The sequence below is a fragment of the Colletotrichum abscissum genome (assembly GCF_030869225.1).
Source record: "Colletotrichum abscissum strain IMI 504890 chromosome Unknown Scaffold_58.1, whole genome shotgun sequence".
Classification (NCBI taxonomy): Eukaryota; Fungi; Ascomycota; class Sordariomycetes; order Glomerellales; family Glomerellaceae; genus Colletotrichum; species Colletotrichum abscissum.
In genome coordinates, this window is record NW_026850501.1 from 118,760 (window position 1) to 142,984 (window position 24,225).

The window sequence follows — 24,225 nt, forward strand, 5'->3', positions numbered from 1 at the left end:
TTCAGGTACCCGCGTTTTTCGAGGGTCTGAGGTGTGTGATGTGTCTCTGACGATCAGTTCGGGCTGAAAACCGTTCTTGGGATAACAAGAGGAACCGTGAGGGAGTCGGTTGTGTCATTGGTCGCCACTGGCGCGAATCGCAATGAAGCCAACGTCGGACTAGGCTGGCGCCGTTGAGGACGCCGGCTGTTAGGCTGCCGCGAGCCGCGGACGGGGCGGCTGGTTGGTTGGGTTTTGAAAAGGGCTAGTGAAGAAGAACTGCTGACAGGGAGGGCGACTGACAGGCCACCGAGTGGGCGCAACCCGTACACGGTAGATGAGTGGCCGACCATGTGGCGGTTGATATTGCGAGAAAAAACCTTGAAGCTCGCCTGCGACCTATGGTGAGTATTAGAAACAGAGCGGAAATTGAATTGACTTCGTGATCAATGGGTGCAGGATTGAGCGGCCTGTCGAAGCAGGGACCCATGGGCAGGTCTAGACGGTCCAGACTCGAAGAGACTTGAACGCGCGGTGCAAGCCAGTTTCTGTCACAGCTTGTCTCTCTCTTGTCCTTGTAGGGCTCCGCTAGGACGCAGGGGGCGGGGATGGGGGGGAGGAGAGCTGGGAGACTGGAGACTGGCGCTCGAAAAGGAGGAGACTGGAGACAAGATGCGGCGGACGACGAATGGACGAGTGGGTGGCTTTTGGTGCTAGCGAGAATTGTATGCGGGTGGAAACGAAACAGAGACGACGTCGGCTTGTGGGAAGGCTGAAAAAAGGACGGGAGTAGTCTGGTGTTTTGGTGTGATTCTGTAACTATGAACGGCATTGATTGCCTGGTGTGACGGGCTGGTCCGACGGAGGATTGTTGTTGTCTTTTGGTCCCTTGGGGAATCTTGGAGGGTTGCAACATGGGAAGGGGGGCCATGCCAAGAAGGGTGACTCTCCAGATGGGGTGGAAGGGACGTGAGGGAGTCGACACCCACAGTCCATCGAGGTGACTCGGTTCCAAGAGGTTGGATGATGGGCAAAGAGCTAAAGATGGATCGATTGATGGATCGGTGGATTTGCTACTCGTCAAGCGGCGGATGGATGATGCTTCCAGCAACTGTCAAACGCAAACATGTGCCGGCGCGGACGGTGGGGGATGACTTGGATGGATGGATAGGTGATGGAAGGGTGATGCCTCTCTCGATGCCGAAGGAGAAAAAAAAACACAACTCCACGCTCGTATTCCACCAAAGATGGTGGTGGGTGGAGACCAATAACTTAACTGGGGTGAATTTTCTGAGTGTTATTCCTGGATCGCGATACGGCAGTGGCAGTGGCAGTGATAGTGTTAAGTGGCCACTGGCGCAAGACCACACGTTGGCGCCGGCGGCAGGCGGCTGACTGGCCAGATCTGCGGAATTTACAGAGTGCTGACAGAACGTGGAAGGCGAGCCGCAAGAGCGACCTGGCACACCTGGGAGGTATTCCCAAAAGCGCAAAGGGTCAGCATTGATCCACGCAAGGAGATGTAAAAGGTTAAGCTTCTAACACTCCACCGATGTGGGAACATGATGGAGCGATAGTCGGCCATCTCTCGCAAATCGAGCAGCTAAACAACAGGCGACTCGTCAGCCGGGTGGACCTGACCGGGCGGCTTCCCTGATTACTCCGTGGGAACACTGCGACTCCAAGTCTCCAACGACCAGGGCAAGGCCGCAAGATGGCCAACAATGGAAGGGCCCAGCAGATGAGGTGGAAGGCGCAGGCCATCTTGACCCCAGAGAACAGCGCTGGGAACTGCTTGGGAGAGCCGCTTGGAGAATGGAACCCGAGGACCCCAGAATGAATTGGGAGGGACCCTTCCTCTTACCAGTTCCCACCAAGGTCGACCCTTTCCCACGCAACACTGGCTCAGCCCACCCCAAATGACTCCAAAACAGTCACTGGGGCCTTCAGACTGCCGGTACTGACGCTGCCCTAGAGGGATATGTGACGATATTAAGGAACAAGAAACCGAATGAAGGGTGCTCGCATGGCAACATGGGGTTACAACTTACACCATTGTAATCTCACCAAAATGTGCAATCTCACTCTCATGCAGCAGCACATGCAACTACACCGAGGCACCAAATTCAACAACCAATCGAGTGGCGACGAAGGAACATCAAGCTTCACTCACTCGTAAGCGGTTCTGCGGCACGTCTGATGTGCGGCACTCGGACAATCAACTCGAGGAACCTTGAAGTGCACTAGAGAACTCTCAGTGCAACCTTTTGATAGCACACACATCCTCACAATCACATAGGTACGACTACAAACGTGTGTACTATGTGCTCCGTATGTAAGCAAGCTCTGTGCGAGTGTCAAAACTTCGGATATGTCATGATATGCATCCCAGACGGAAAGGAGCAATACCGAACGCGTCCCTCGACCTTGGCGGGCAGTGTCTTCCTGCAGGCTGCAAGGCACATACATACATTCACGGTTTATGACCAACGTCCATAACAACAATATTCATATGTCGTAATGTCCCTGTAACTTGCCAAGTACCGCGTCCCAGTGACACCCCAATCGCGCGGCATTCCATAGCGGAAGTAAAATAGATGCGCAGAAAAAAACCAAGAAGTCCACCGGCGAGCACGGCATCATCAAGGCCCACCTGAGAAGAGGCACCTCCACCCAGCTGAGGTACGTATCTCTGCCTACCCTGCTCCAGTCCACCAGCTAGATACGGGGATACCTACTGCTAGGTACTCCGTACTGAAGTATCCGTAAGTGGATATCACAGACCATCCACCAACCAAGAATCGGGAACCACCAGTCCTGGGTACCGGCCAATCCCAGCAATCGACCCGAGAACTTCTGAAACTCGCCTGTCAGTGGCTTGTCCCCTGCATCAAAGCTGCCAGCCCGTCCTGCAGCAGAAAGCCGGCCACTTTGAGATTTCTGGCCCGTTTTCTGCTTGATCTGGCTGTCTGCTCTGGGCCTCTGGCCGTCCAGGCTCTCGTCCACTGTGCAGAAATTCAGAGCACGTACTCAAAGTACCTACTCTGCCAGAGATTGACCCAGAACCAGAGAGAAAAAGGAAAAGAAAGGAAAAAAAAAACTAGATGCACCAGAAGGGGGGTGCCCCGGCTCAGCACAGAAGGAAGAAAAAAACCGTTCAGGGGTCCCGCCAAGATGCACGCTCCAAGACAGCCGTCCCTCCCACTAACGCGTCTAGCGGCGGCGGCCCCCTTTCGTCCTGTCTTTGCGGCTTTCCGCTTGCCCTGCCACTAAGTGCCTTGCTCGTGCTTGCCGTGTCGCCTTGCACTTTGATGATCGTCAACCTGCTAACCGCACCTTACCATCCCACGTCTCCATCCTGTTTCCCTAACTAGAACAGAACCTTGCCGTCATTCTCTCTGCCATTTTTGGCTCGTCTTTCGCTTAAACCCTGAGCTTCTTCCCCTCCTCGCCTTCTTTTTCATCTAGACTCCCGCTCGTTTCGACCTCTCCATTCACTCTCACTCGCTCGCTCTCTCTCTCTCTTTTCTCCTCCTCCCCGCCCTCTCTTCCCTACCTATCCTATCCCGTCCTACCATCCTCCTCTAAAGATACCCTTTTCCTTGTAATTACCTTCGCTTTTGGGAATTGGGTTGTCGTCACACACGAGGATAACACAGAACATACACGCGCGCTCACCTCTTGTAGAACCAGACCCAGTCGTTACTCTTGGTTCTCAACCTTTTTCTCACTTTCCTCTCGAGCCTCACACGACGCCTCGATTGGTTTCCTACAAGAGCTGGATTCGACATCCGCTCCGTCTGCGCATTAATAGACTGCAACTATACAGCAAGTGGTCTGTACAACAATCACCAATTACCGTTTTACACCAACATTCCTCCTCCTCCCTCGACTAGATACGACACACCTTAAGAGCTCCTTCGCTATTTCGGCATGCCGGGACCTCTCTCGCCGCGGCATTCGGGATTCCTGCCTATAAACAACACACAGTCGAACGACATGCCTGACGGCGATATTCCCCTGACCCAGGTCAGGAGCGCCGCCTCTACTGGCGCAAGGAAGCCCACGATGAACGCTTCCAACGAGGACTCTGGCTCCTCTGGCACAAACGAGAAGCATGGCCTTTTCCACCGCCCCAATGCCAAGGGCGGACGCCGCAAGAAGAAGGCAGAGCTTGGCCGCCACGGAACTGCTGGCTCGGACGATGTCAAGATGAACGCCATGGGTCGCTTCTACACCAAGATCACCAGCGCGTCTGTCGTTACTCGCTACCTGGTTTACATCATTCCTATCGGCCTTCTACTCGCGATACCACTCATCGTTCTCCCCATTACGGGTCACAAAGACGATGTCACGATTGGCAACAACAACGAGAAATCGCTGTTTTTCCTCTTCTTGTGGATTGAGATCGCCTGGTTGACTCTCTGGGCTGGCAAGGTTGTCGCCTGGCTCTTGCCTCACGCCTTCATGTTCTTCTGCGGAGTTGTCAGTTCCGGTACGCGCAAATACGCCACTGTTCTGCAGAACTTGCAGATTGCCCTTTCACTCTTCTTCTGGGCTCTGGCATCATGGCAATCATTCCAGGCCCTCTTCAAGTCCGACAACCAATCTTCCTGGGTTACCACCATGATTCGTCTTCTTGGTGCCACATTTGTGTCTTCAGCCGTATACCTTGGCGAGAAGGCCATTGTTCAGCTCATCGGTATCTCTTACCACCAGAGATCATTTGCTCTCCGCATCAAGGAGTCCAAGCGCGAGGTTCGCTTGCTTGGTCTCCTCTACGACGCTTCCCGCACCCTTTTCCCTATGTACTGTCCCGAGTTTGAGGACGAGGACTATGTCATCAACGATAGTCTCGATTTGATCTTAGCCAAGGCTGCGAAGGGTGGCAAGGGCGGTAATGGTAGTGCTACGCCCCTTCGCCTCGTCGGCGATATTGGCCGTGTAGGAGACAAGATCACCGGTGTCTTCGGTAACATTGCCTCGGAAATCACTGGAAAGCAGGTCTTCAACCCCAACTCGGCGCACTCCATTGTTATTGAAGCCCTCGAGAAGCACAAGCCTTCTGAGGCTCTCGCCCGCCGTATCTGGATGTCTTTTGTGGTCGAAGGAAAGGACTCGCTGTACCCCGAAGACTTCCTGGAAGTGCTTGGACCCGCTTACTCTGATGAGGCCGACGAGGCTTTCGGTATGATCGACAACGACATGAACGGCGATATCAGCTTGGAAGAGATGACTCGCAAGGTTGTCGAGATTGGCAAGGAACGCAAGGCTATTACCGAGGGAATGAAGGACATTGGTCAGGCACTCCGCGTGTTTGATAAGGTTCTCATGTTCGTTGTCGTCTTGATCGTCGTCTTCATCTTCCTCGCGTGGTTCCAGTCCAGCTTCTTGACCGTAAGCTTCTCCCTCTCTTACTCTTCTGTGAACGTTGCTGACCACTTTAGACCGTCGCCACTGCTGGTACTGCGCTTCTTTCCCTGTCATTCGTCTTCGCCGTTACCACTCAGGAATTCCTTGGTTCCTGCATCTTCCTTTTCGTCAAGCACCCCTACGACGTTGGTGACAGAGTCGATATTGTTGGTTCCGAGAAGCAGCAACTCATCGTGGACAAGATTTCGCTTCTGTACACCGTCTTCACCCGTATCGACAAGATGCAGGTCGTCCAGGTTCCCAACATCGCTCTCAACAACCTTTGGATCGAGAACGTCTCCCGTAGCAAGGCCATGAAGGAGGTCATCGACTTGAACGTCTCCTACGACACCAGCTTCGAGGACCTCGAGCTCCTCCGTGTCGAGATGGAGAACTTTGTTCGCAACTCCGACAACTCCCGCGACTTCATGCCCGATATCGCTATTGGCGTTGCCGGCGTCGGTGATTTGGACAAGCTTCAGCTTAAGATCGCGATCAAGCACAAGTCCAACTGGCACAACGATGGCGTTCGCGCTACTCGCCGCTCCAAGTTCATGTGCGCCCTGGCCATGGCTCTGAAGAAGATCCCCATTTATGCCCCTGGTGGTGGTAGCGAGGCCCTTGGTGCTCCTGGCAACCCATCTTACTCCGTCGCCGTCACCGACTCCTTCGCTGCGTCAGCCCGTGACAAGGCTGCCAAGGATAAGGAGGCCGCGCGTTTGGTGCCCTCTCCCGCCGCCGAAGGAACTGACGGCAACCCCGACTCTAAGACTGAGAAGGCTGCCGCAGCTGAACTCAACCTGCGTGACCCTATGGTCGAAGAGGAATGGGGCTACCGGGTAGGCGATGATGACACTTTGTCTTCCAAGGAAGATCGCCGCCGCTCCAACGATATCGACCGCGTCCGCAGTCAGCTGATGAAGCGCGCCAGCACCAAGGGCGGTGGTGGCCGTCGCAAGCCCGGCGAAGGCATCCCTATGTCCCCCGTCGGTGATGGAACTGGCCTCGGTCTGACTCAGACGATGTCTCGCAACCGAATTTACGACGAGGAGGCAGAGACGGGTGTTCAAGGATCCTACAACTCTCCCTATTACGGCGCCCAATCAACCGGTTACTCCGGCGCCTACGGACAGTCCCTGTCTCCCACCATCTCGCCTCCCCACAACACCAACCTTACCCCCCACCCACTCCAGAGCGCCCCATCGGGCCAGCGTCCTCGTGGACGCAGTGTATCCAGCACCCAGCAGGAGGTTCAGCCGAGCACTTCAAAGAAGCAGTAAAGGAAGATGCTAAGAATGGCACGAAAAGAATAACAAAGTAAAAGAAGGAGAAGGAGCAAAAAAAAGAAGAAATTGGAGAAAGATTAATACCAGCCGGTCAATTGTCTGACACAAAACCCCGGGCGTTTTCTTTTACGTGGGCATTGAGACTGGCTTCCCCATGCCTAATGAATTTCCTTACACAAACTTCACATGGGGGGAACAGATAGATTACGAATAGAGTATGATGACATGTCGTCCGCAGATAAATACTATTCCTCTTAACAATGCTTGGCTTGCCTCTCCTTATGTGAGAAACTTTCTCCTAGGTCGTCAACACTTGTTTGCTTTAGAACCTAGCAAACGTGCTCAACCTCGCCAACGCCCTCCAAGGGGCCCAAATCCAGCTTCAGCGTCCTCCCGAACAACTCTAGCAGGATCTCAAAGCAGACCTTTGTGATAGCGGGGTCATACCGTCCCTTGCTCAACTCGTCGCGGATAAAGGCGTGCTGGGCCCACGCGAACTCGTAGAAGCTCGTCGTGACGCCCGCCTCGCGGAGCTTGGCGCGGATGAGGTCGCGGCCTTCCGCGGGGACGTGGGTGTCTTTCACGCCGAAGATCATGGCCACCTCTGCGTGGGTGAGGTTCGTGGCGAAGAGGTCTAGGGTGTGGGTGCTGTTTTCGGGGGCTGTCGGGGAGGAGTTTGCGGAGGTGTGGGGGCCCAGGGTGCGGGTGTGGATGTCTGTTGCGAAGTAGGCTACGCAGGAGGTGATTCGGGGGTCGAGCTGGTGGTTGGGTGGTTAGTTTGGGGAGGATTGTGAGTGGGTTTTTCTGGTGAGAGGTGGGAGTTTGGAGGTGGAGGGAGAGGTTGAGGAGGAGCGGGGGTGAGAGAGGGGCATGGAAGGGGGAAGGGGGTGAGAGACGTACGGAGGCTCTGACGGCGAGGTGGCCGCCTAGGCACATTCCCGTGCTGCCGATTTTGCCGGTGCAGGTTGGGAGGGTGAGGAGGTGGTCTACGGTGCGGCGGGAGTCTTCGTCGTAGGACGCGAGGGTCTTGATATCAGCGTTGAAGATGGTCAGCCAGAATGTTCCTTTGTGAGGTCTACCTATGTAGAGATAAGAAGGCTAGCGAAGATGAGGGCGTACCTTTTCAACCTTCCAGGCGTTGCCCTTGTCGGTGCCGGGAACATCGTAGGCCAGGGCCTCTGGGCCGGTGAAGTCGTGGTAGGACGAGGGCGCGGCGACGATGTAGCCCTGTCCTGCGATCTGGCGGGCGAAGCGGGCGACGGGGCCGGTCACTGTCGACTTGTTAGTTTATCTTCACGAGAAGAAGGAGGTTATGTATCATTCGGATAAGATTTTAATGTGAAATGGGATTCTGTTACATGGCAAGCCGATAACAGTCGGAGACATAGAGTGAAGTGAAGTCAAAGTACTCGGTCAACAACTCGGTGAACTCGGTGTAGGATCGGCGAGGGTGGGGTGGAGGGGTCGAGCATCCCCCAGTGCGGGGGAAAGGGCAGCTTTTTTGGGTAGACCCCGCCGCCGCCATGGAGAAGAGGCATGATCCGACTGACCTTGGTAGATTTCAGAGAAGAGGCAGACGCCTGGAAACTTGCTGCAGTATCTGTAAGTTGGGGATTTTCAATCTGATTTTTGAATCAAGATCACTTACGCCTGGGGATAGCCCGGAATGGAAGGGTGGAAGACGAAGATTCCTGTTACCATTGTCAGCTTTCGAGTACCATTATTACGAGGTCGGTTGGCACGCACTCATGGAACCATCCTTGCCGTCGGCCTTGGTCGGCACGTCTACGTAAGACTCCTTGATGAGCATTTTGAAGAGTCTACGAGAATTGACTGATTGAGTAAGTAGGAGGAAGCAGTCGTCGAATCTACAGTCAGTGAGTGAGGTTTGTTGTAGTTGAGTGATTTGCATCTCATTGGCTGATAGCTCTGGACCTCTGATCTGGAGGACCTTAGTAAGCCCCCTTCCCTCCTCCACTCTTCCTTCTCAGTCCACCTTGAAATGAACTCGAATAGCAGCTCATCTTCAAGTCTTAGCTTAGATATTCACTAGATTTTGTAGTGGACCTAAGCGTGTGATGAGTGTTTGACGGATATTCCTCAAGATGACTGAAGCATTGCTTTTCGCTTGGTATTTCTGCCCCCTCCACCTGTACACCTAGTCCAATCCCTGATATACGCTCTCCCATGACCCTGCGCCAGCACTATGCTTTCTCTTTCGATTATTACGCCATCCGCATGATATCAACACCGTCCCCCTTTTGCCTGTCTTTCTTCTGAAGGACGCCCCTAAATCCTGGATATTCCACGCAATCCTCGTGACAATCTCCATGCGCCGTATGCTTCCCCATATAATATTCCCACCAACGGCAACCCTCCTGGATACATATGATTACAAACCCCATACTTCCCTCACTTATTCTCAAGATCCTTGGCATCCTGAAACGTCTCATTCAGCTTCGCCGTAAGCCCAGCCCGCATCGCCTGAATCTCCTTATCCCTCTTCTCCGACAGCGCCAACAAATCCCGGTACTTCCTCTCCCACTCCGACTCGGCGCCGCCCGTGCCCTTCATATTCGGCTTCTCCAGCTTCTCCTCGGGCCGCCGCCACCGGTTGTACATGACCGTCTGCACCATGTTGTAGTTGCCCCGTATCGTCCCCAACCGGAACTCCCAGCTGCAGCTGTACGTCGCGCGGTCCTCATACTCCTCCTCCCGCTTCACCCGCAGCTTGCTCGTCGTCATGAGCGCCCTGCCGCCCGCCAGCGCCGCGAGATTAATCAAAAAGGCGTCCTGGTTCGGCGCCGTCTGCCACATCCTTTCTACAGTGGTGTGCACGAGCGCGTAGGCCTCGGCGATGCTGCAATTCTCGATAGGGTTGTTGTCCGCGTCCACCCAGTCGCCGTTAGCCGTCTCGTGCGCGAAATAACCCAGGACGGCGTCGATGTTGGTCCGGTCCTTCATGTTCTCGAACATGCCGATGGGGATGTCGTTGGGTTGCGGTAGTATGCCACTGCCTTTCGCGGCTGGCGGCGGGTCGACCGGCAGGACGGTCTGCGCTTTCAGGTCTACTGGTGGTATGGCACCGGGGGGGAGGGGCACGTTGTGACCGGGCGGGAACTCCAATGGTGGTGCTGTGGCTGTCGAGTTTATTATGTCGGGTACTTCGCCCGGGGGTTCTCCGTTGACGATCACGATCGGTGGAGGCGGCGGCGTCGCGAGACGAACGGATCCTCCTCGACGTTCCGGAACCTGTAGTGAGATACTCGGCTTGGCCGGCCGCGGTATATGCGGCGGTGTAGGTAATTCCGTGACTGCGACTGGTGGTACCGGTGCGGTCTGGGGTATTGGCGCCGGGGGTGTAATCGGGCCCGGCTCAATCTTGGTATCGGGACTTGGCCGCTTGTACGCCGGTCCTTCGGCGGGGAAAGCCACAAATGGCCCATCGACATTCGTTTTGTTCATAGGCGGTCTCCCCCGAGTCTTGCCGCTGCCTCCTGGTCCGCCACTCCTCCACGCAGAGGAAACGACTTTGGCACCGTGTCGCCGGTGAGATGCCTTTGGTCGTGAGGGAGTAATAGCCGACCTTGGTTCCGCATCACCCCAGAACCCGCTGTTGCGCGTTGACGGCGTGAGCGCAGACATCGGGCCCTGTGGATACGCCGTGAGCGGCGTCTGCGCTGTGTCAGGGGCCGGAGGCCAGCCCGTCACTGATCCCGTGTTGGCGCTCAACTTCAAATGATCAGAGCAGCCGAACGTAGCGCGTCCATCGGGATGAGCGGACCAGGGACCCAGAGTCTCTGGCCGGGCGGCGGCGTAGCCCGTCCCCGTCGGTGGCGAGTCCAATCTCGCTCGTTGTGAAGGGGGCTTTGCGAATTCGTCGTCCTCTGGCCTTTTCCTCCCCCGCCTGGGCCGAATCTGTGGTAAAAGTGCTCGGAGAGCCATGTCGTCTTCTGCTAGCACACCATCCCTTCCCGCTTCACACACTGGCGTTGGGTCATTTGGGATCTCTGTCCAGTAAGGGTGAGGGTGATCCATCAGATACTCAAAGAAGGCATCCACATGCATAGAATGCATCCAGCGCTGTGAGGGTCAGCCTATTGCGCGATTCGTTGAACCATGCACAGGAACATACCTTGAGCCGGACGGCATACTGCTGAATCTTTTGAGAACTCTGACCCTTATCCTGATCAGGGGGTTCGACGCCCAACTTGAGAGCCAACTCTGCCCACGTCTTGATCTCCTTGGTCTCCAACTGCTTGATGAGCTCGAAAAGGGTGAAAGTGCTGAAGCTCTTGCCGCCGCTCTTGGGCGGGACCCGGAAAGCTTCCCGCAGCGCCGCCGTGTCCGTGTCGGGCGGGACGGCCGGGTTGCAGGACATGACGAAGTGGGTGTAGGCATCCTCAATGGTGTCCGCCGTCACGTTCCTGTCCGGGAGGGTGAGCCTGCTGCTCGAGATTGACGAAGTCGACGACCGTGGGGCGGCCATGTGCTGATGCCTCATTGAAGGCGACGGGGATTGCCCATGCATGCCGTTGGGCACCGCGGACGGCGGCGGTGGCAGCGGCGGCGGGAGCGACTGCGGTTGGTGCTGCTGCATCGTCGGTTGCGGGGATATCATCGCGCATGAGTCGGTGTTGAGTAATCCGGGATATTGGACATCATCACCGACGAGGCGAGAGTTGGGCCGCGCATTGACAGCACGCGCGATACGGGTTGACAGCGTTAAAGCCTAACGACGACGCGACGAAGTGTATGAGTATCGTGAGCGCAGCATCACCACCGAGCCAGCTCAACGAGGGGGGCAGAGAGTGTCCCAGATGCGTCTTTCTGTCTGTTCTCGAGACAAGAGCAGGTGATAGAGGCTGAATGGCCCGGGAGAAGATGGGGGTGGGTAAAACCGATGCAGTCCGTCCCGTAGCTCACGGTCTCATCTACTTAGGTGACGGACAGTCAGATCCAAACGGCTCTTTTTCGAGATGAGAGGAAAGCTTGGGTCAATCTAAACATTGAATCGAATCGAGCTGGTAAAGTCGGGGTTAATTTAGGGCCCCAGCGAGAGAGCGATGGACGGGCAAAGGAGAGAGAGGGACGTGCTAAAATTAGCCTTTGTCACCACCAGAGCATTGAGCAGTCCTAATGCCAGTCAAAGGGGGCCACCACCACTGGGGGGGGCAGAGACTAGTGTAGAGGTCTAGGTACGCAGTAAGGTAGGTAGGAGTGGGAGAGGAGGCCCTGGGTGGCAGAACCGTAGAAGCGAGGTCTTGCTGCAGCCAGGGTCGCTGCAACCAGGTGCGCCATTGCGCTTAGGGCCATCCGGAAGCTGGGAAGGAATCCCCCGAGAGGGATCGAGCTGAAGATGGAGCTTGGTGGTGGAAGTGGTAACTATAGTGCTGTGGCAAGGTGTGGTTAGGGGGAACGGCAATTGCGGCCGTGTTGAAACTGTCTCAAACACGGCGAGTTGGACACTGTGCAATGTCATCATTGACCAGCTTCCCCAGATCGCCTCCCGCTTAGTCACTGGCCCCCAAAGCAGTAAAACTTCAGGAAATGCATTTTACACTTTCTGCCGGCTGCTCTCGGCATTCCGATCTGATCTTGCCGTTTGAAAAAATTAAGGCTGTCTGTCAAAGACCGAACTTTAATACATATACACGAACCACTAACAACAACTTCTATACGGAAGTCAGGAGAGACACAGATACCTAGGCCAACTGTATACCTAGGTATTCTAGCGCTCGTCTTTTCATTGTGTTGATGTACGTTCATGTACGTCTCTGGATCAACGGTTGAATGGCTAAAGACAAGAACGAAGGAAGGGTGGCTGCTCAGGCAGACAATTACATTCGCAAAAGAAATATATCCTTCACACCTTCAATTGTCTTTGTCTACGATAGTGCGAAGTACGGAGTACGGTATCCCACCTAGGTAGGTAGGCCCGTCCATCACATTCAATCAAACGAGGCGTAATTCCAAGCCTTTTTTGACCTACGCCCTTGACTAATGCCCACCATGCCTTGTCCTCCTCTATGTACAAACCCCGGAAACCGGGAACCGACCACAGTACCTAGACCCCAAGAACCCGAAAACCTCCAGAGATGCCACGCATCGTCTCCAACCTGACTAATCTAATCCAATTGACCCAATCACCTCCGCACCGAGGCTCTTCAGACCAATCGACTCCAAATGACGTGATTGCTCTCTCACAAGCATAGGCCCATATTCGGTGCTTTGAATGGCTTCATTTATCATCATGCTTTGAAATACAGCATCCAAGTGTTACAGTATATAAAGAAAGAAAAGGTTGCTGCTAGGAGAAGGAAATATTCCAAGATATCACTGATCCCACTAACATCATCTCATCGCCACGCTTATCAACGACTCAACGTGAATTATACAAAGATCAAACCTCATTTACAACCTTCAGCATAAAGCTCTAGATATCATCGTGCACCACAAACCCAGACCTCATCTCCCAATGGCAATCGACAGAGTCCCCCGCGGCCAAGTCCGCGCAACCCTAAACTTCTTCGCCGCTCCCGCCGACAACGCGTCCCCCTACAACCTCATCAACCCAGACGGTCCCCCCTCCAGAAACTACGGCGACGCTCCCACAGAAACCGTCCTCAACGACATCCGTGGCCGCGAATCGGAATTCTCCCTGGACCGCGACGCCTTCGCCGTGATCCGCGACCTCCCGCCCTCCGCAGAGAAAGACTTCACAGACGACGAATCCGTCAGAGAAAACTACTACCCGGAACTCGAGAAGCTCCTCCTGGAACACGTCCCGGGAAGCACCCGCGTCCTCTTCTTCGACCACACCATCCGCCGCGCCGACCCCGAGGCCCCGCGGAACCCAGTCACCCGCGTCCACATAGACCAGACCCCGTCCTCCGTCATCCAGCGCGTGAAGAAGCACCTCCCCGAAGAAGAAGCAGACAAGCTCCTCGCGGGCCGGTACCGCATCATCAACGTCTGGCGCCCGCTCAACAAGACGCCCGTCGAGTCCTTTCCCCTGGGCTTCGCGTCCTCCTCGACGCTGGCCGACGAGGACATCGTACCCATCGAGCACCGGTATACCACGGGCTACACCGGTGAGACGGCGGGTATCAAGTTCAGCCCGGAGCAAAAGTGGTACTACCTGAGCGGCATGACGGGAGACGAGCGGCTGCTGCTCGAGTGCTTTGACAGCGAGGGTCTCCGGGACGGCACCGGTGTCGAGGGAGGTCGCGTGGCTCACACTGCTTTCGAAGATCCGAGAACGAGGGCTGATGCTGTGGGCCGGGAGAGCATCGAAGTACGGGCGCTGGTGTTTGGTCCTTAGAAATAAACTAATCTGGAGCTGATGTGAGTTGTACTTGATGAGTCAATGATAATATGAATATTTTCAACTATGAGCATCGGGGTATCAATGCCGTGCCACACCCCTATAAATATGGACGAGACTATCGTCTATCCGTTGTTGCACCACCCCTCTGCCACATCATACATGCCAACCTTTGCTGTGCTTCGATGTATTGTTCACTAGATGCACCCCTTCATCATGATAAGAAAAAGAGAGAAAAGAGATGAAAGCTTGCTCAATGCTGTGGAGTTTGACCGCATTCAATGGAGTTGATGATTGCCCCCAAAAGTCGTTCAAATACACTCCTACCAAATATCCTTTGCCTGGATCAAAACCATTTTGTTTCCCAAACGCCGAAACACCATTCAACTGCTCGTACGTCATCACTGGTTCTGGTTCTTACGACCCTTGCCGCGCGCACTTCCCTGTCGGCTCATCGCTGCGCCGCCGGTTGCACTGCTGGTACGGCTCATGGGGACGGCTGCAATGGCCGCGAGGGACGATGGGGGAGCCTCGTCTCTAATGCTGCTCTCGATTGGCATCAAATCCTCACGAAGTTTTGTTGGATCCGGACGAGGGCCTGGCTTGAATCCTGTGTACGGAGTCATGGTATAAGGCGTAATGGACGCTTCCAAGATCCTCCTGCTGCCATTGGGATGGTCGATGGAGTCGCCGGGCTTGTGGTTGTAGTCGTACTTCTTGAACATGTCCATGACCATTATGTCGGAATTGATCTCGTCGTGCGACAGCGGTTGCGGCAGGTTGCCGTCAGTATTACCTCTGACCGGCTTGAAGTAGTTGGTCACAGAGACCGACGGCAGTTTGGCAGGTTCGTGTGGCTGCATGATTTCGAGGTACTTGGGCAGTTCCAAGCCATTGGCTCCCTCGACGGCATCGATCAGGTTCTGATTGATGCCGGCCCTCGTGCTTCTAGTGGCATGGGAGCTGGTGCGTTCCATCGTCGGAGCGGACAGGGCCTCGCTGTCGTGTTCACCGTTTTCATCGCCGTTGCCAGAGTCGCTGCCCGGGGACGAGCCCCCGTTCGCATAGGGCTTGTGTCTAAGGATATGCTTGTGGGAAGCAACGGCTGCGGCGTTGTAGGCCATGCTGAGTTCCTTCTCAGTAAAGAGCTTATCAATGCTGTAGGCTGGGCCATTTTGTTTCGCGGCGACTCGAAGCTTCTCGTTCTGCCAGAGAGGTGTTGTGTTGTTGGGGTCGAGCGCTCGTCGGGACGGAACGGGGGAGCCGTCGTCTTCGCCGGGGTGCCTCTTGCGCTTCTTGCTGTCAGCATAGCTGGCAAGCTCTTCGGCGTCCTTGCGTAATCTCGTCGCGCGTTTTCCGTGAGTGCCACCGGGGCTTGCCGGGTTGGTGATGCTGAACTGGTTGGGGTGGAGCAGCAGCGCAGAGGAATCTGAGATCTCCAAGGCTTCCTTCTCCTTGTTCAGGCGGTACTTCCTTGACAGCAGGGTATTAACGAGTCTATCGCGGAGTGTTGAAGAAAGGGCTTGGTGCTCGCGCTTAGCAGTTTCGACCTTGTAGAGGTATTCGTTCTTGTATTGGTGGAGGCGACGCTCATGCTCGTGCTGTTGTATGCATTCATTAGCTTTGCCGACGTGAGGACAGGGAAAAGTCGGCCACACTTACCATGTGCTGAAGCAAATGAAAGTCTCTGTATTCAACAAGATCCTCAATGCCTTGGACAAAGTCCTCAAAGTTGGGGCCCGCCATCTGGAGCAGAGTGCGGTTGCTGTCGGAAAGCGCCTCTTGTCCTTGCGTCTCTTCATGTTCCTGTCGCAGACTGGCAATGATGTTCAGGACATCGTCGGCGTAGGGGTCGATGCGCTGTACGAGGTTGGTGTCAACCTGGACCTTCTGAAGCTGATCGCGGTACCCAAGGTCACGATCCCGACTGAATTTCTCTTGCAGGTTGGCGATCTTGTCGACAAGTGCCTGGCGCTTGCGGTCGCGCTTCGATTGGGGCGCCGGAGAGGCTCGGCCGGCCTTTGGTTGAGCGGAAGCACCCCCCAAATTGGGGATGGCTGCTTCGTTGGCTGCCATTATAGTGATGATGGATAGCTTCGTGTATTGGCCGTTTGGAAATATAATCAATTCGTTTGTTCAAGGGGAGTAGCGTTGTTGTACCTGGAGAGAATGGTACGGTCTGGATGTGTGTAGGGCGACCGTCGCAAACCGGAGCTCAAGCAAGACGAAGTTCGCTGGAAGAGGAGTTTGGAGGAAAAGGATTCGGGAGTCGATTCGACAGAGAAGGTGCCTCTAATTCACGACTCTCGAATATGGAGGATATCATTCAGCCGCCCATTCGAGGTGGTAGCTCTTGCTGGGGTGTTTGTGTGGGAGAACGTAGAATTGGAGGAAGGTGAGGGTACTGCAGAACGAGATGGTCCTGTGCAGTGTGTGCTTGCCTTGTCAGCCTTTCCGCTAAGTGACCGCATGCGCCTCCGAGTTCTGTACCTGACCGCTGGAGGGGTGAATTTTTCTTATTGGACGGGGTTGCCCGATGACTTCCGCAGGGGCCAGGGCACTTAGTGTGTGGAAGGGATGAAAAAACAAGCAGAGGTGGCCTGCCAGCTGCAATTCAGCGCATGCCGATTTTAGGCCGAACCCCCAAGACTTCCAGCTCGCAAGGTACAACCTCCACCCAAAAGACTGATGAGACGAACACTCTAAGATATAAGGTATACCTAACCAGGGAAGGCTTCGATTTCAACAGATGTAAGATAAATCGAGATAGGACAAAATAAAAGATTGAATCTCTCATTCTGTATTGTATTCCACCATCTTCACCTTCATGAGGTTATAGGTCATGAGCTCTCGCTATCACCTAGAAGCTCAGGATCCAGTGCTTTACCGCTTGCATGCAAAGCTCCATGAGATGCCCGGCCTCATCGATCATAATATTTACAGCCCGTTTCTAAGTTTCTGGAGCTGGCTCATCAAGCCGTAACCCCCGAGATACGTCTTGGTCTCCGCGGCATCAGCATGAACACTCCCCTTCCTCGCCCGCCCCTCATTCCCATCCCTCCTGCTCGCTTGATCAACCTCCCTCATGAGATCCCGATGCCGGTCCTCCACCATCTTGGCCAGGCTCTCAATGAACTTTGTCCTGCCCTTCTCCTCCGCCGTGCCCTTCCAGACCTTGTTAAGCTCCTTGAGCTCCTCGATCCGCTGCGCCGCCTTCTCGATGCCCTTGACGGGGTCCTCCGACTTGGTCAGCAGCTGCGAGATCTCATCCCGCAGACCCTGCAGCACCTGCTGGCCCTTCTCCTCCGTGCTGTGCTGCTCCGCTCCCGGGTCGGGCGCCGAGACCGAGAGGAAGGACGAGCTGACCGAGAGCTCCGACGGCGGAAAGACGAATTCCATGGCGTCTCCAAAGGTCTTGATGACGGTGTCGAGGCGGGAGCGGACCACCGTCAGCGTCCGCAGCTGGTTGATGTAGGGTGGTTCTGAGGTTTCCGCCTTGCCCTCCGTGGCCGTAGCTTCGTCGTCGCCGGCCTTGCTGGCGCCCACGGATTCTCTCCTTTCTTGCCCGTCCGCGGCCTTCGGTACCGTTCCCTTGGCCTCCTGATCCACACCACTCGGCGCGAACTTCTTGATGTCCTCCTGCAGCGTCTCATTCATCGTCTCAGCAAGACTCAGGGTCTCACCTCGGAGGAGCTCGACTTCGTAGGCGAGCCGGCTGCCGCTACGGAGGATGTCATCCGTCAACTGGGTCAACGTGCCGGAAAGCCTCGTCGTGTGGATGTTGAGCTGGGACAGCAGCGTTTGCGCCTCGTTGGACAAGTCGGCCAGCGGGACGGCCTGACCGTTGCCATTGCTTCGTGATGAGTGGTAGCCACCATGTTGAAGCGGTGGCAGAGTAGCATTCAGATATGCCGCTGGGTCAAAAGAAGGATCCAGGAAGCTCTGCAGGAAATCGTCTGCTACATGGCTTGATTTGGGTTGGATTGTTGCTTCCGACTGTTCGCGAGTGTGAATAGGTAGAGTTTTGGTGGCGCCAGCATTGCTGCTCTGTCGGCGATGTAACGCCGATTTAGAATCCCACGACATGTTTCCTGTGGGCGTTCGATGCCGGAAATTAAAGAGATGAGATATCGGGCGTGTTGTCCCGAAATGTTGACTCGCTGAGGACAAGTCTCATCCAAATGGATGAATCCATGCACTGAGTTTAGTGGTGAGAGGTTGGGCGGGTAGCTAGCCCCACTTTCACCCGCTGCTGCTCTCCCTTGCCCGAGAATCGGTACCTTCAACGTCTGGCTCCGATTTATTTCACGTCTCAAGGAATAACTCACCGAGTAAACAAGATCATGCCACGAAATGTCATGCTACAGTCAATTTTTCTTTTCTTTCGTTTATTCGATTGCATTGCAGAAGTAGACCTCTAATATGTCCACTATTGGGTATCTTTTGGCCATAGGAGCTCCCGTTTGTACAAACACCGAATCATCGTAACAAATACAATAAACCATATGACTATCAGACACGCTGCGAAGACGCAGCCAAATATCTGCAATCCGTTATTCTGCAAAGCCTTGCCAAGCGCGGTCGTGGCCGTAACAAGTGCAGTGTTCGGGAAGACAAATGACCACCATGTCATTTGGAAAGGCATCTTGCTCTCTGGCCGTACATACTTCCAAAGTGATCCTACGGAGACGATAAAAAACCACATGCTCAGACCCCAGAGCCATAGCCCGATCAAGACTGACATGACTTTGATGATGGGCACGGCAAGGTCGGTGCCCAGGAAATTGCTGGGCAGAATTTTGTCTGCGGAATTGCCGAGTTGAACTGGAGCATTTAGTCGGGCATCCAACCGTAGCAATAAGGGAAACCCTACCTAAGCCTCCGACCGTGAAGGCAAATGGCCCAATAGAAATGAACTGATTTGGTCAGCGTCACCGGTTCACATTTGTACCAGGAACAATTACGCACCACACCAGGACGTTGAAAATCCCGCGGTAATTTCTGCGTCATCAGCCGATAGATAAAGGCAGCAGAGATCATAAAGGCAATCAAGCAGCCCGCGCCTTGCGTAGCGACTGCACAGAGAGCAATGGCAGTCCTATTGAGAGTGACGACCTGCTGGTTCGTTTGTACAGCAGCTTGTATAAGGTTGCTCGCAAAAGGTGCCGTGAGGAGCAAAGGGTAGGCTGGGAAGACCCAGGTAGGAGTCATGGTATGAATGGGAAATATCCTGATCAACGTTAAGCAGACCGAAACTACTCGCGTAGACTGAGAGGAAGCTCACAATGTCGACCAAAGAATCAGGTAAATAGTGGCACTAGCAAGCACACTCAAGGCTATGTAGAACCAGAATAGAATTTGCATGATTCTAAGGAGCCAGGGCCCTACATGCGGCACACCGAACTGGCATATGTTGATCGATATGATGGCGAAACTGTAGATATTCAGTTGATGCCCCAGCGGAATCGGTTAGGTGGCTTACGAGACAACAGCAGAAGGAATGAAGAGCGATTCCGTCTGGTCTGTGAATGAATGGGTGAGGGCCCCTGGTCTGGATTTGAATCGAATACTGGCGAGGGCACAGTTTATGATGAAGAGGATAACATTGAGCAGGAAAAATGCTACGGCTATGCCGTTGAGCCAGGCAGCTTGGTAGGGGACTATTCCAAGTTAGCATATGCGCCGAAAGGTAGTACTCGGTTTACTGACGAGAGTGTATCACGTTCGCCATTCCTCCGGTTGCCTACGTTAAATCAGTATCTTCTGAATATGGTTTGTCACGTACTGCCTACCATCGTCTACTAATCATTAGCATCGGCCTTGTTCAGGGAAGCGGGTATATTACCATAGTGAACCAAGTCCAGGTATGACAGGCGATCCGATCTCGAATTCCTACTTTGCCCAAGCTAAAATGCTTCTCCAGCGTAGGTTTGGCGTTGTTTGGACTAGACTCATTCGACTCTGCCTGCCGCTCGGCCGCAGGCATCGCCGTGCTATCCTCCGTTTCAAAGGCTGGTCCATGGGAGGAGCGAGGAACAAAGGGGGGCCGTCTCAAAGGAGATCTAGGTAAGGGCAATGATGCCAAAGGAGATTCGTTCGGAGTAGCAAAGTACGAGGGACGATTGCTGTGTTCATCCGGGGTCTGGTAGCCGCAGTTGGCTACCATTTCATGGGTGGGGGCCATTTTGCGGTGGGAGAATCCCAATCTTCAGGTCCTCGAGCCAGTAGCTTCGACACAACGTAAAGAGGAAAGAGTAGGCTGGGTTCAGCATTGGAGAGGGCGATGTTCATGTAGACAAGGTTGGTGATGAAAACAACGTGGTCGAGAAATAGAGAGCCGAGATCGAAAAGAGGCATGCTCAAAAGCGGGCGGGCGTCCTTGAACGCAGTTCCGCGCAGTGCGGGTTGAGTGAAGGTGTGTCGTTGGGAGAGGCGTGAGGGGAGAATTAGCCCCGGGCGTGGACGAGACGTGTGGGTGGATATAGTCAGATGCCGTCCTGGTTGTGTCGTGGTGCAGGGCCACAAACGCAGATCCTAGCTCCTTTCTTGCGCCAGGGTGAACAACGAGTCGTCGTGTGGGCTGCAGCCAAGGCAGTCTGTGGTGGTGTCGTTAAGTTTTTTTTCCCTGGGCTTGTTCCGTCGTGAACAGACGGAGTTGTTATGTTGTTTGTGGTGGCAGTCGCGTGGAAGATGTACACCGACAATGACGCGCTCAACAGTTGGAATCACGATGGGCTGGAAGCTGGCCGGGATTCGTTATTCGCAATGAGATTTTACAGTCAGTGCTAGGAGTGACTTCTCTTGGTGTTACGGGAGATGACCCGGCTTGGTGAGTAAGGCAAATCCTAGTGAGAGGTTGTGAAGTGTAAAGTGGTGCCTGCGTCATACAGAGAGTTGGCGGTAGCAACGACGTGCTAGAACTTGCCCAGAGAACCGGATATGACCCTGCCGCGGATGACACAGCACGACCGGGGTCTCAGCACATCATGTGGGGTCAACCAACACCTGGAAGCTGTCACTGCCTTATCACAAATGCAGCAGAGATGCAGAGTCGTAACTAAGCAGTCGTCAAACTTTTCTTCCCTCCTGATTTTCCTTTGCGTTCAGCTCGCTCAAGAGTAGCAAAGTGGATAACAAAACATAAGCCGGCCTGGAAAGTAGTCGCCGCCAGCAGCTGGCTATCTTGATAAAACTTGAAGAGCTCGTTGCTCTGCATTTATTTCCCCAGCGCAACGCTCTTTTCATCACTCGTAGGGGTCGGTAGCTTATCGTCGACAACACTGATAGGTAGGATGCGCGTTACCGGCCAGCGACAACGCTAGACATGTGGGGGACAACGGTTCGGATCTCGACCTCTTCCAAAGTTGCGTCCTTCAACATCCGACCGGACCGGTATTTCCGGCCAAACATCTAGCCCAAGACTTTGACTACACCCACTCACCTGGGCTATCGCACTATCCGGACTTCAACTCAGATTCGAGGACGGCAATACCTCCGTTTCCTTCGCTGCTATAGATTCGTACATGCACGCCGTACCCGCAGTGCAGCAATAATGACGCCTGAATTGTGGGTTCATCTGCCCCCAAGGAAGTAAGTAGGTAGTCAATTAGTGTCATTGTTGCCATGTGAAATGTGATGGGTCGGTCGTCCTCACAGGTATCGCCCTAAAGTTTTCTGCCGGCGGGTACGTTGTTGCTTCCCAAGTGAGATGAACAATCCTTCCTTCCAAATGGACCTAGGGTGGTACCTCAAGGTACCTTGTACCTGAGCATCTGAGATTTCAACGACACTCGTTGCTCTCCATTGAATGCATTTCCCAAAACCACCGAAACAAAGTGTTCCTCTATGACGATGAGGTACCATTCCCCCCCAAACCATGACCACCATTGCTCTATCGCTTGACCCAGTTGTTCTGTCTGACCCCAACACTGGAACTGTCCTGAACATCGCGAGTACAGTTTCCTTCCGCTCGTCAACAGACCGAAAACTATTTTCAAATATCAACGAGCTGCTCGCTGGGATTCAAGCAGGAGATTTATTCATACTCAAGGCTCAGACTTGCTGTTTCCTAGTCTCGCTCACCCGGGAGGAAAGCAATGCAGAAGACCAAGCGGTTTTCGTGGACACCATTGCCGCTGACATAACAAGCTATCCGGCAAGCAGCATTATTGATGAGATGATATCTGGCACTTGCTAATCGGTTACAGATCTGGACCCAGCTAGGAATCGATATAGTGCGCAATGTGGAGAGTCCTTCCAGCCATCGGCATATATCGTTCAAGATTGAGCATAAAGAAGCTGTCTTACACCCAACTCTACCTCCCAACACAACGGTCATTACTATGCAGCATCTGACCTGCTCCTTCTATATTCATCAGGAATCATCCATCTCCGAAGGTCCTATGGAATCAGCCTATCAAAGGACGTCATCGATGACTAGCAGTCATGGCTCTCGCCTTGATTCAGAAAGTGGCTTTGGTTTGGGCGTCTCGTCTGTGGAATAGGGTTCACCCGACGAAATCGACGATCGTTTCAACAGCCAAGACTCAGGCGTATGTCTTCTACCTTGCGATGCTGCCGCTGCATGCGACAAACAAAGGCCTCAAGATGGAGAGGTTACTTCTCCCATAGGTCGGCTTGTAGAAGCTGGTCTCGACACGTTGGTTGTCGGTCGCAGGGCTGTGGGCGGTATCAGAACACTGAGCACGACGAGAACACCAATTATATGCCTCGTGCCCGAGATTTTCAACATGAACTATCTTTCGGTGGGTTGTCCGTCTGACCATTCTTGATACCGACGCGAGAACTAACCGAGACAAAGTCCTTGACTTGTCGGTCTCGCCTCCTACCAGCGTTGTCCTCTGTGTTTCAGGACCTTAATCACATTGAGTCTCGTCAACTACGAGATTATGCATCCGCATCTCATGGCATCCCCACAGGCAGTCTTCAAAGCACAGCTCAGAATCATGAATCCAATGACTTTGGACACCTAATTTGGAGGCTTATACGTGCGCAGATACCCGCTTGCGAAGAGACTAAATTCTCACAGCAACAATTCCGAGGATTGACGCGTCCGGAGGAATACTCAAGAGTACCGGCCATTGATGCCATGATTGCGTACGGAACTATGTCAAAGGATGAAGCTTCACTCCATGAAGAAACCAGCCTTGCGACTAATGATGGATGTGAAGTGAATCAGGGTCGCGATGTCCTAGAGACGTTGTCAGACATCGATATGGAGTTTGACCAGAATACGTCGCCTTCATGGACCGTTGACGAGAATCCGCTATTGCCTTCTTCACCCCTGACTATGAACTTACTCATGGACCGGAGCGAGCTCAGACACGAGCATGAAGCATTCGACGATGAGGATGGCTACCCAGAAGATATTTCGGACTACGAAACCCATCTAGAAGCTTATAGCTCACCACTCTCACCACGACCCTCCTCGTACTTTGTAAGAACTTCCGAACCAAACAGCGAGGCCGACTCAGAGGGGCATACGCCGAATCAAGCTTTCAACTTGGCAGATACATCACTGCCACCTCTTATTTCATTGCGAGAACTGGTCGCGGTCGGTCCTGCAAGTTACAGTGATCGGTCGAACTTCGGCCCTGATAACGGCGAGAACGACTTCGGAGAAGGCCACCATGCTAATGACCACCAAAGGCAACGGTCGATTTCTCTCGTATCATACTGCGATTGGCAAAGTGACGAGGACGAGGATAAGGGGCCGCTCTCGGAGCTGTCGTTCCAACCAACCAGGCATGACCGCCAAGCGGATGATGATGATGATGGGATCTGGCCAAGCGAAGTCTTCTCCGGAAGCGAAATTGACCTTTACGATGATCAAATCGAGTAGATCAACCGTCGAAAACCTACTGGCAGCCTGGGGGCTGACATTTCGCCAATGTCCACACTGGGGTCAGGGAACGGAGTTTCAAGAGATATATTGCAAGAAATGGATGTCGAACGCAGCCTGTGACATTCGAGCATCACATACTGTGGTATCTGCCGCTCAAGCGCGACCATAAAACCGACTCATTTCTGAAGCCTTAATACAATTCATTATCCAACCTCTCGCCCCATAGTTGCAGCTGAGAAGAGCTCGCCACCGCGATGTTTCCTCTAGTGCCTGGGCATGCATTGTGTCTCCCTCAGCGACGTAATGGCGTTGATGATCCACCACTTTATACAGGTCCCATCGCCTGTCTTCGCAAC

The 24,225-nt window shown here is 54.0% G+C and overlaps 8 protein-coding genes across 8 annotated transcripts; 3 read left to right on the forward strand and 5 right to left on the reverse strand.

Annotated features, from left to right (window-relative positions):
- Positions 1-244: 244 nt before the first annotated feature.
- CABS01_14814 (uncharacterized protein) lies at positions 245-910 on the reverse strand (the record flags this gene model as incomplete). Its single annotated transcript, XM_060548152.1, has 1 exon — positions 245-910. The coding sequence occupies one exon, from the start codon at positions 908-910 to the stop codon at positions 245-247; it is 666 nt and encodes a 221-aa protein (XP_060392916.1).
- Positions 911-3,912: 3,002 nt separating this feature from the next.
- On the forward strand, positions 3,913-6,671 carry CABS01_14815 (mechanosensitive ion channel; the record flags this gene model as incomplete). Its single annotated transcript, XM_060548153.1, has 2 exons — positions 3,913-5,376; positions 5,427-6,671. The coding sequence occupies 2 exons, from the start codon at positions 3,913-3,915 to the stop codon at positions 6,669-6,671; spliced, it is 2,709 nt and encodes a 902-aa protein (XP_060392917.1).
- Positions 6,672-7,006: 335 nt separating this feature from the next.
- Positions 7,007-8,589, reverse strand: CABS01_14816 (dienelactone hydrolase; the record flags this gene model as incomplete). The annotated part of the gene is made up of 6 exons (XM_060548154.1): positions 7,007-7,435; positions 7,578-7,703; positions 7,797-7,948; positions 8,228-8,277; positions 8,326-8,368; positions 8,424-8,589. 6 exons carry the CDS (start codon positions 8,587-8,589, stop codon positions 7,007-7,009), a joined length of 966 nt encoding a protein of 321 aa, XP_060392918.1.
- A 500-nt stretch (positions 8,590-9,089) lies between these two features.
- CABS01_14817 (ARS binding protein 2) lies at positions 9,090-11,298 on the reverse strand (the record flags this gene model as incomplete). Its single annotated transcript, XM_060548155.1, has 2 exons — positions 9,090-10,760; positions 10,813-11,298. 2 exons carry the CDS (start codon positions 11,296-11,298, stop codon positions 9,090-9,092), a joined length of 2,157 nt encoding a protein of 718 aa, XP_060392919.1.
- A 1,857-nt stretch (positions 11,299-13,155) lies between these two features.
- CABS01_14818 (methyltransferase) lies at positions 13,156-14,001 on the forward strand (the record flags this gene model as incomplete). The annotated part of the gene is made up of 1 exon (XM_060548156.1): positions 13,156-14,001. The coding sequence occupies one exon, from the start codon at positions 13,156-13,158 to the stop codon at positions 13,999-14,001; it is 846 nt and encodes a 281-aa protein (XP_060392920.1).
- Positions 14,002-14,405: 404 nt separating this feature from the next.
- CABS01_14819 (uncharacterized protein) lies at positions 14,406-16,080 on the reverse strand (the record flags this gene model as incomplete). The annotated part of the gene is made up of 2 exons (XM_060548157.1): positions 14,406-15,605; positions 15,667-16,080. The coding sequence occupies 2 exons, from the start codon at positions 16,078-16,080 to the stop codon at positions 14,406-14,408; spliced, it is 1,614 nt and encodes a 537-aa protein (XP_060392921.1).
- Positions 16,081-16,941: 861 nt separating this feature from the next.
- CABS01_14820 (C4-dicarboxylate transporter/malic acid transporter) lies at positions 16,942-20,188 on the reverse strand (the record flags this gene model as incomplete). Its single annotated transcript, XM_060548158.1, has 9 exons — positions 16,942-18,000; positions 18,500-18,828; positions 18,878-18,920; positions 18,973-19,234; positions 19,289-19,438; positions 19,487-19,664; positions 19,714-19,747; positions 19,797-19,802; positions 19,850-20,188. 9 exons carry the CDS (start codon positions 20,186-20,188, stop codon positions 16,942-16,944), a joined length of 2,400 nt encoding a protein of 799 aa, XP_060392922.1.
- Positions 20,189-22,449: 2,261 nt separating this feature from the next.
- Positions 22,450-23,866, forward strand: CABS01_14821 (uncharacterized protein; the record flags this gene model as incomplete). The annotated part of the gene is made up of 3 exons (XM_060548159.1): positions 22,450-22,556; positions 22,604-22,769; positions 22,826-23,866. 3 exons carry the CDS (start codon positions 22,450-22,452, stop codon positions 23,864-23,866), a joined length of 1,314 nt encoding a protein of 437 aa, XP_060392923.1.
- Positions 23,867-24,225: the final 359 nt, after the last annotated feature.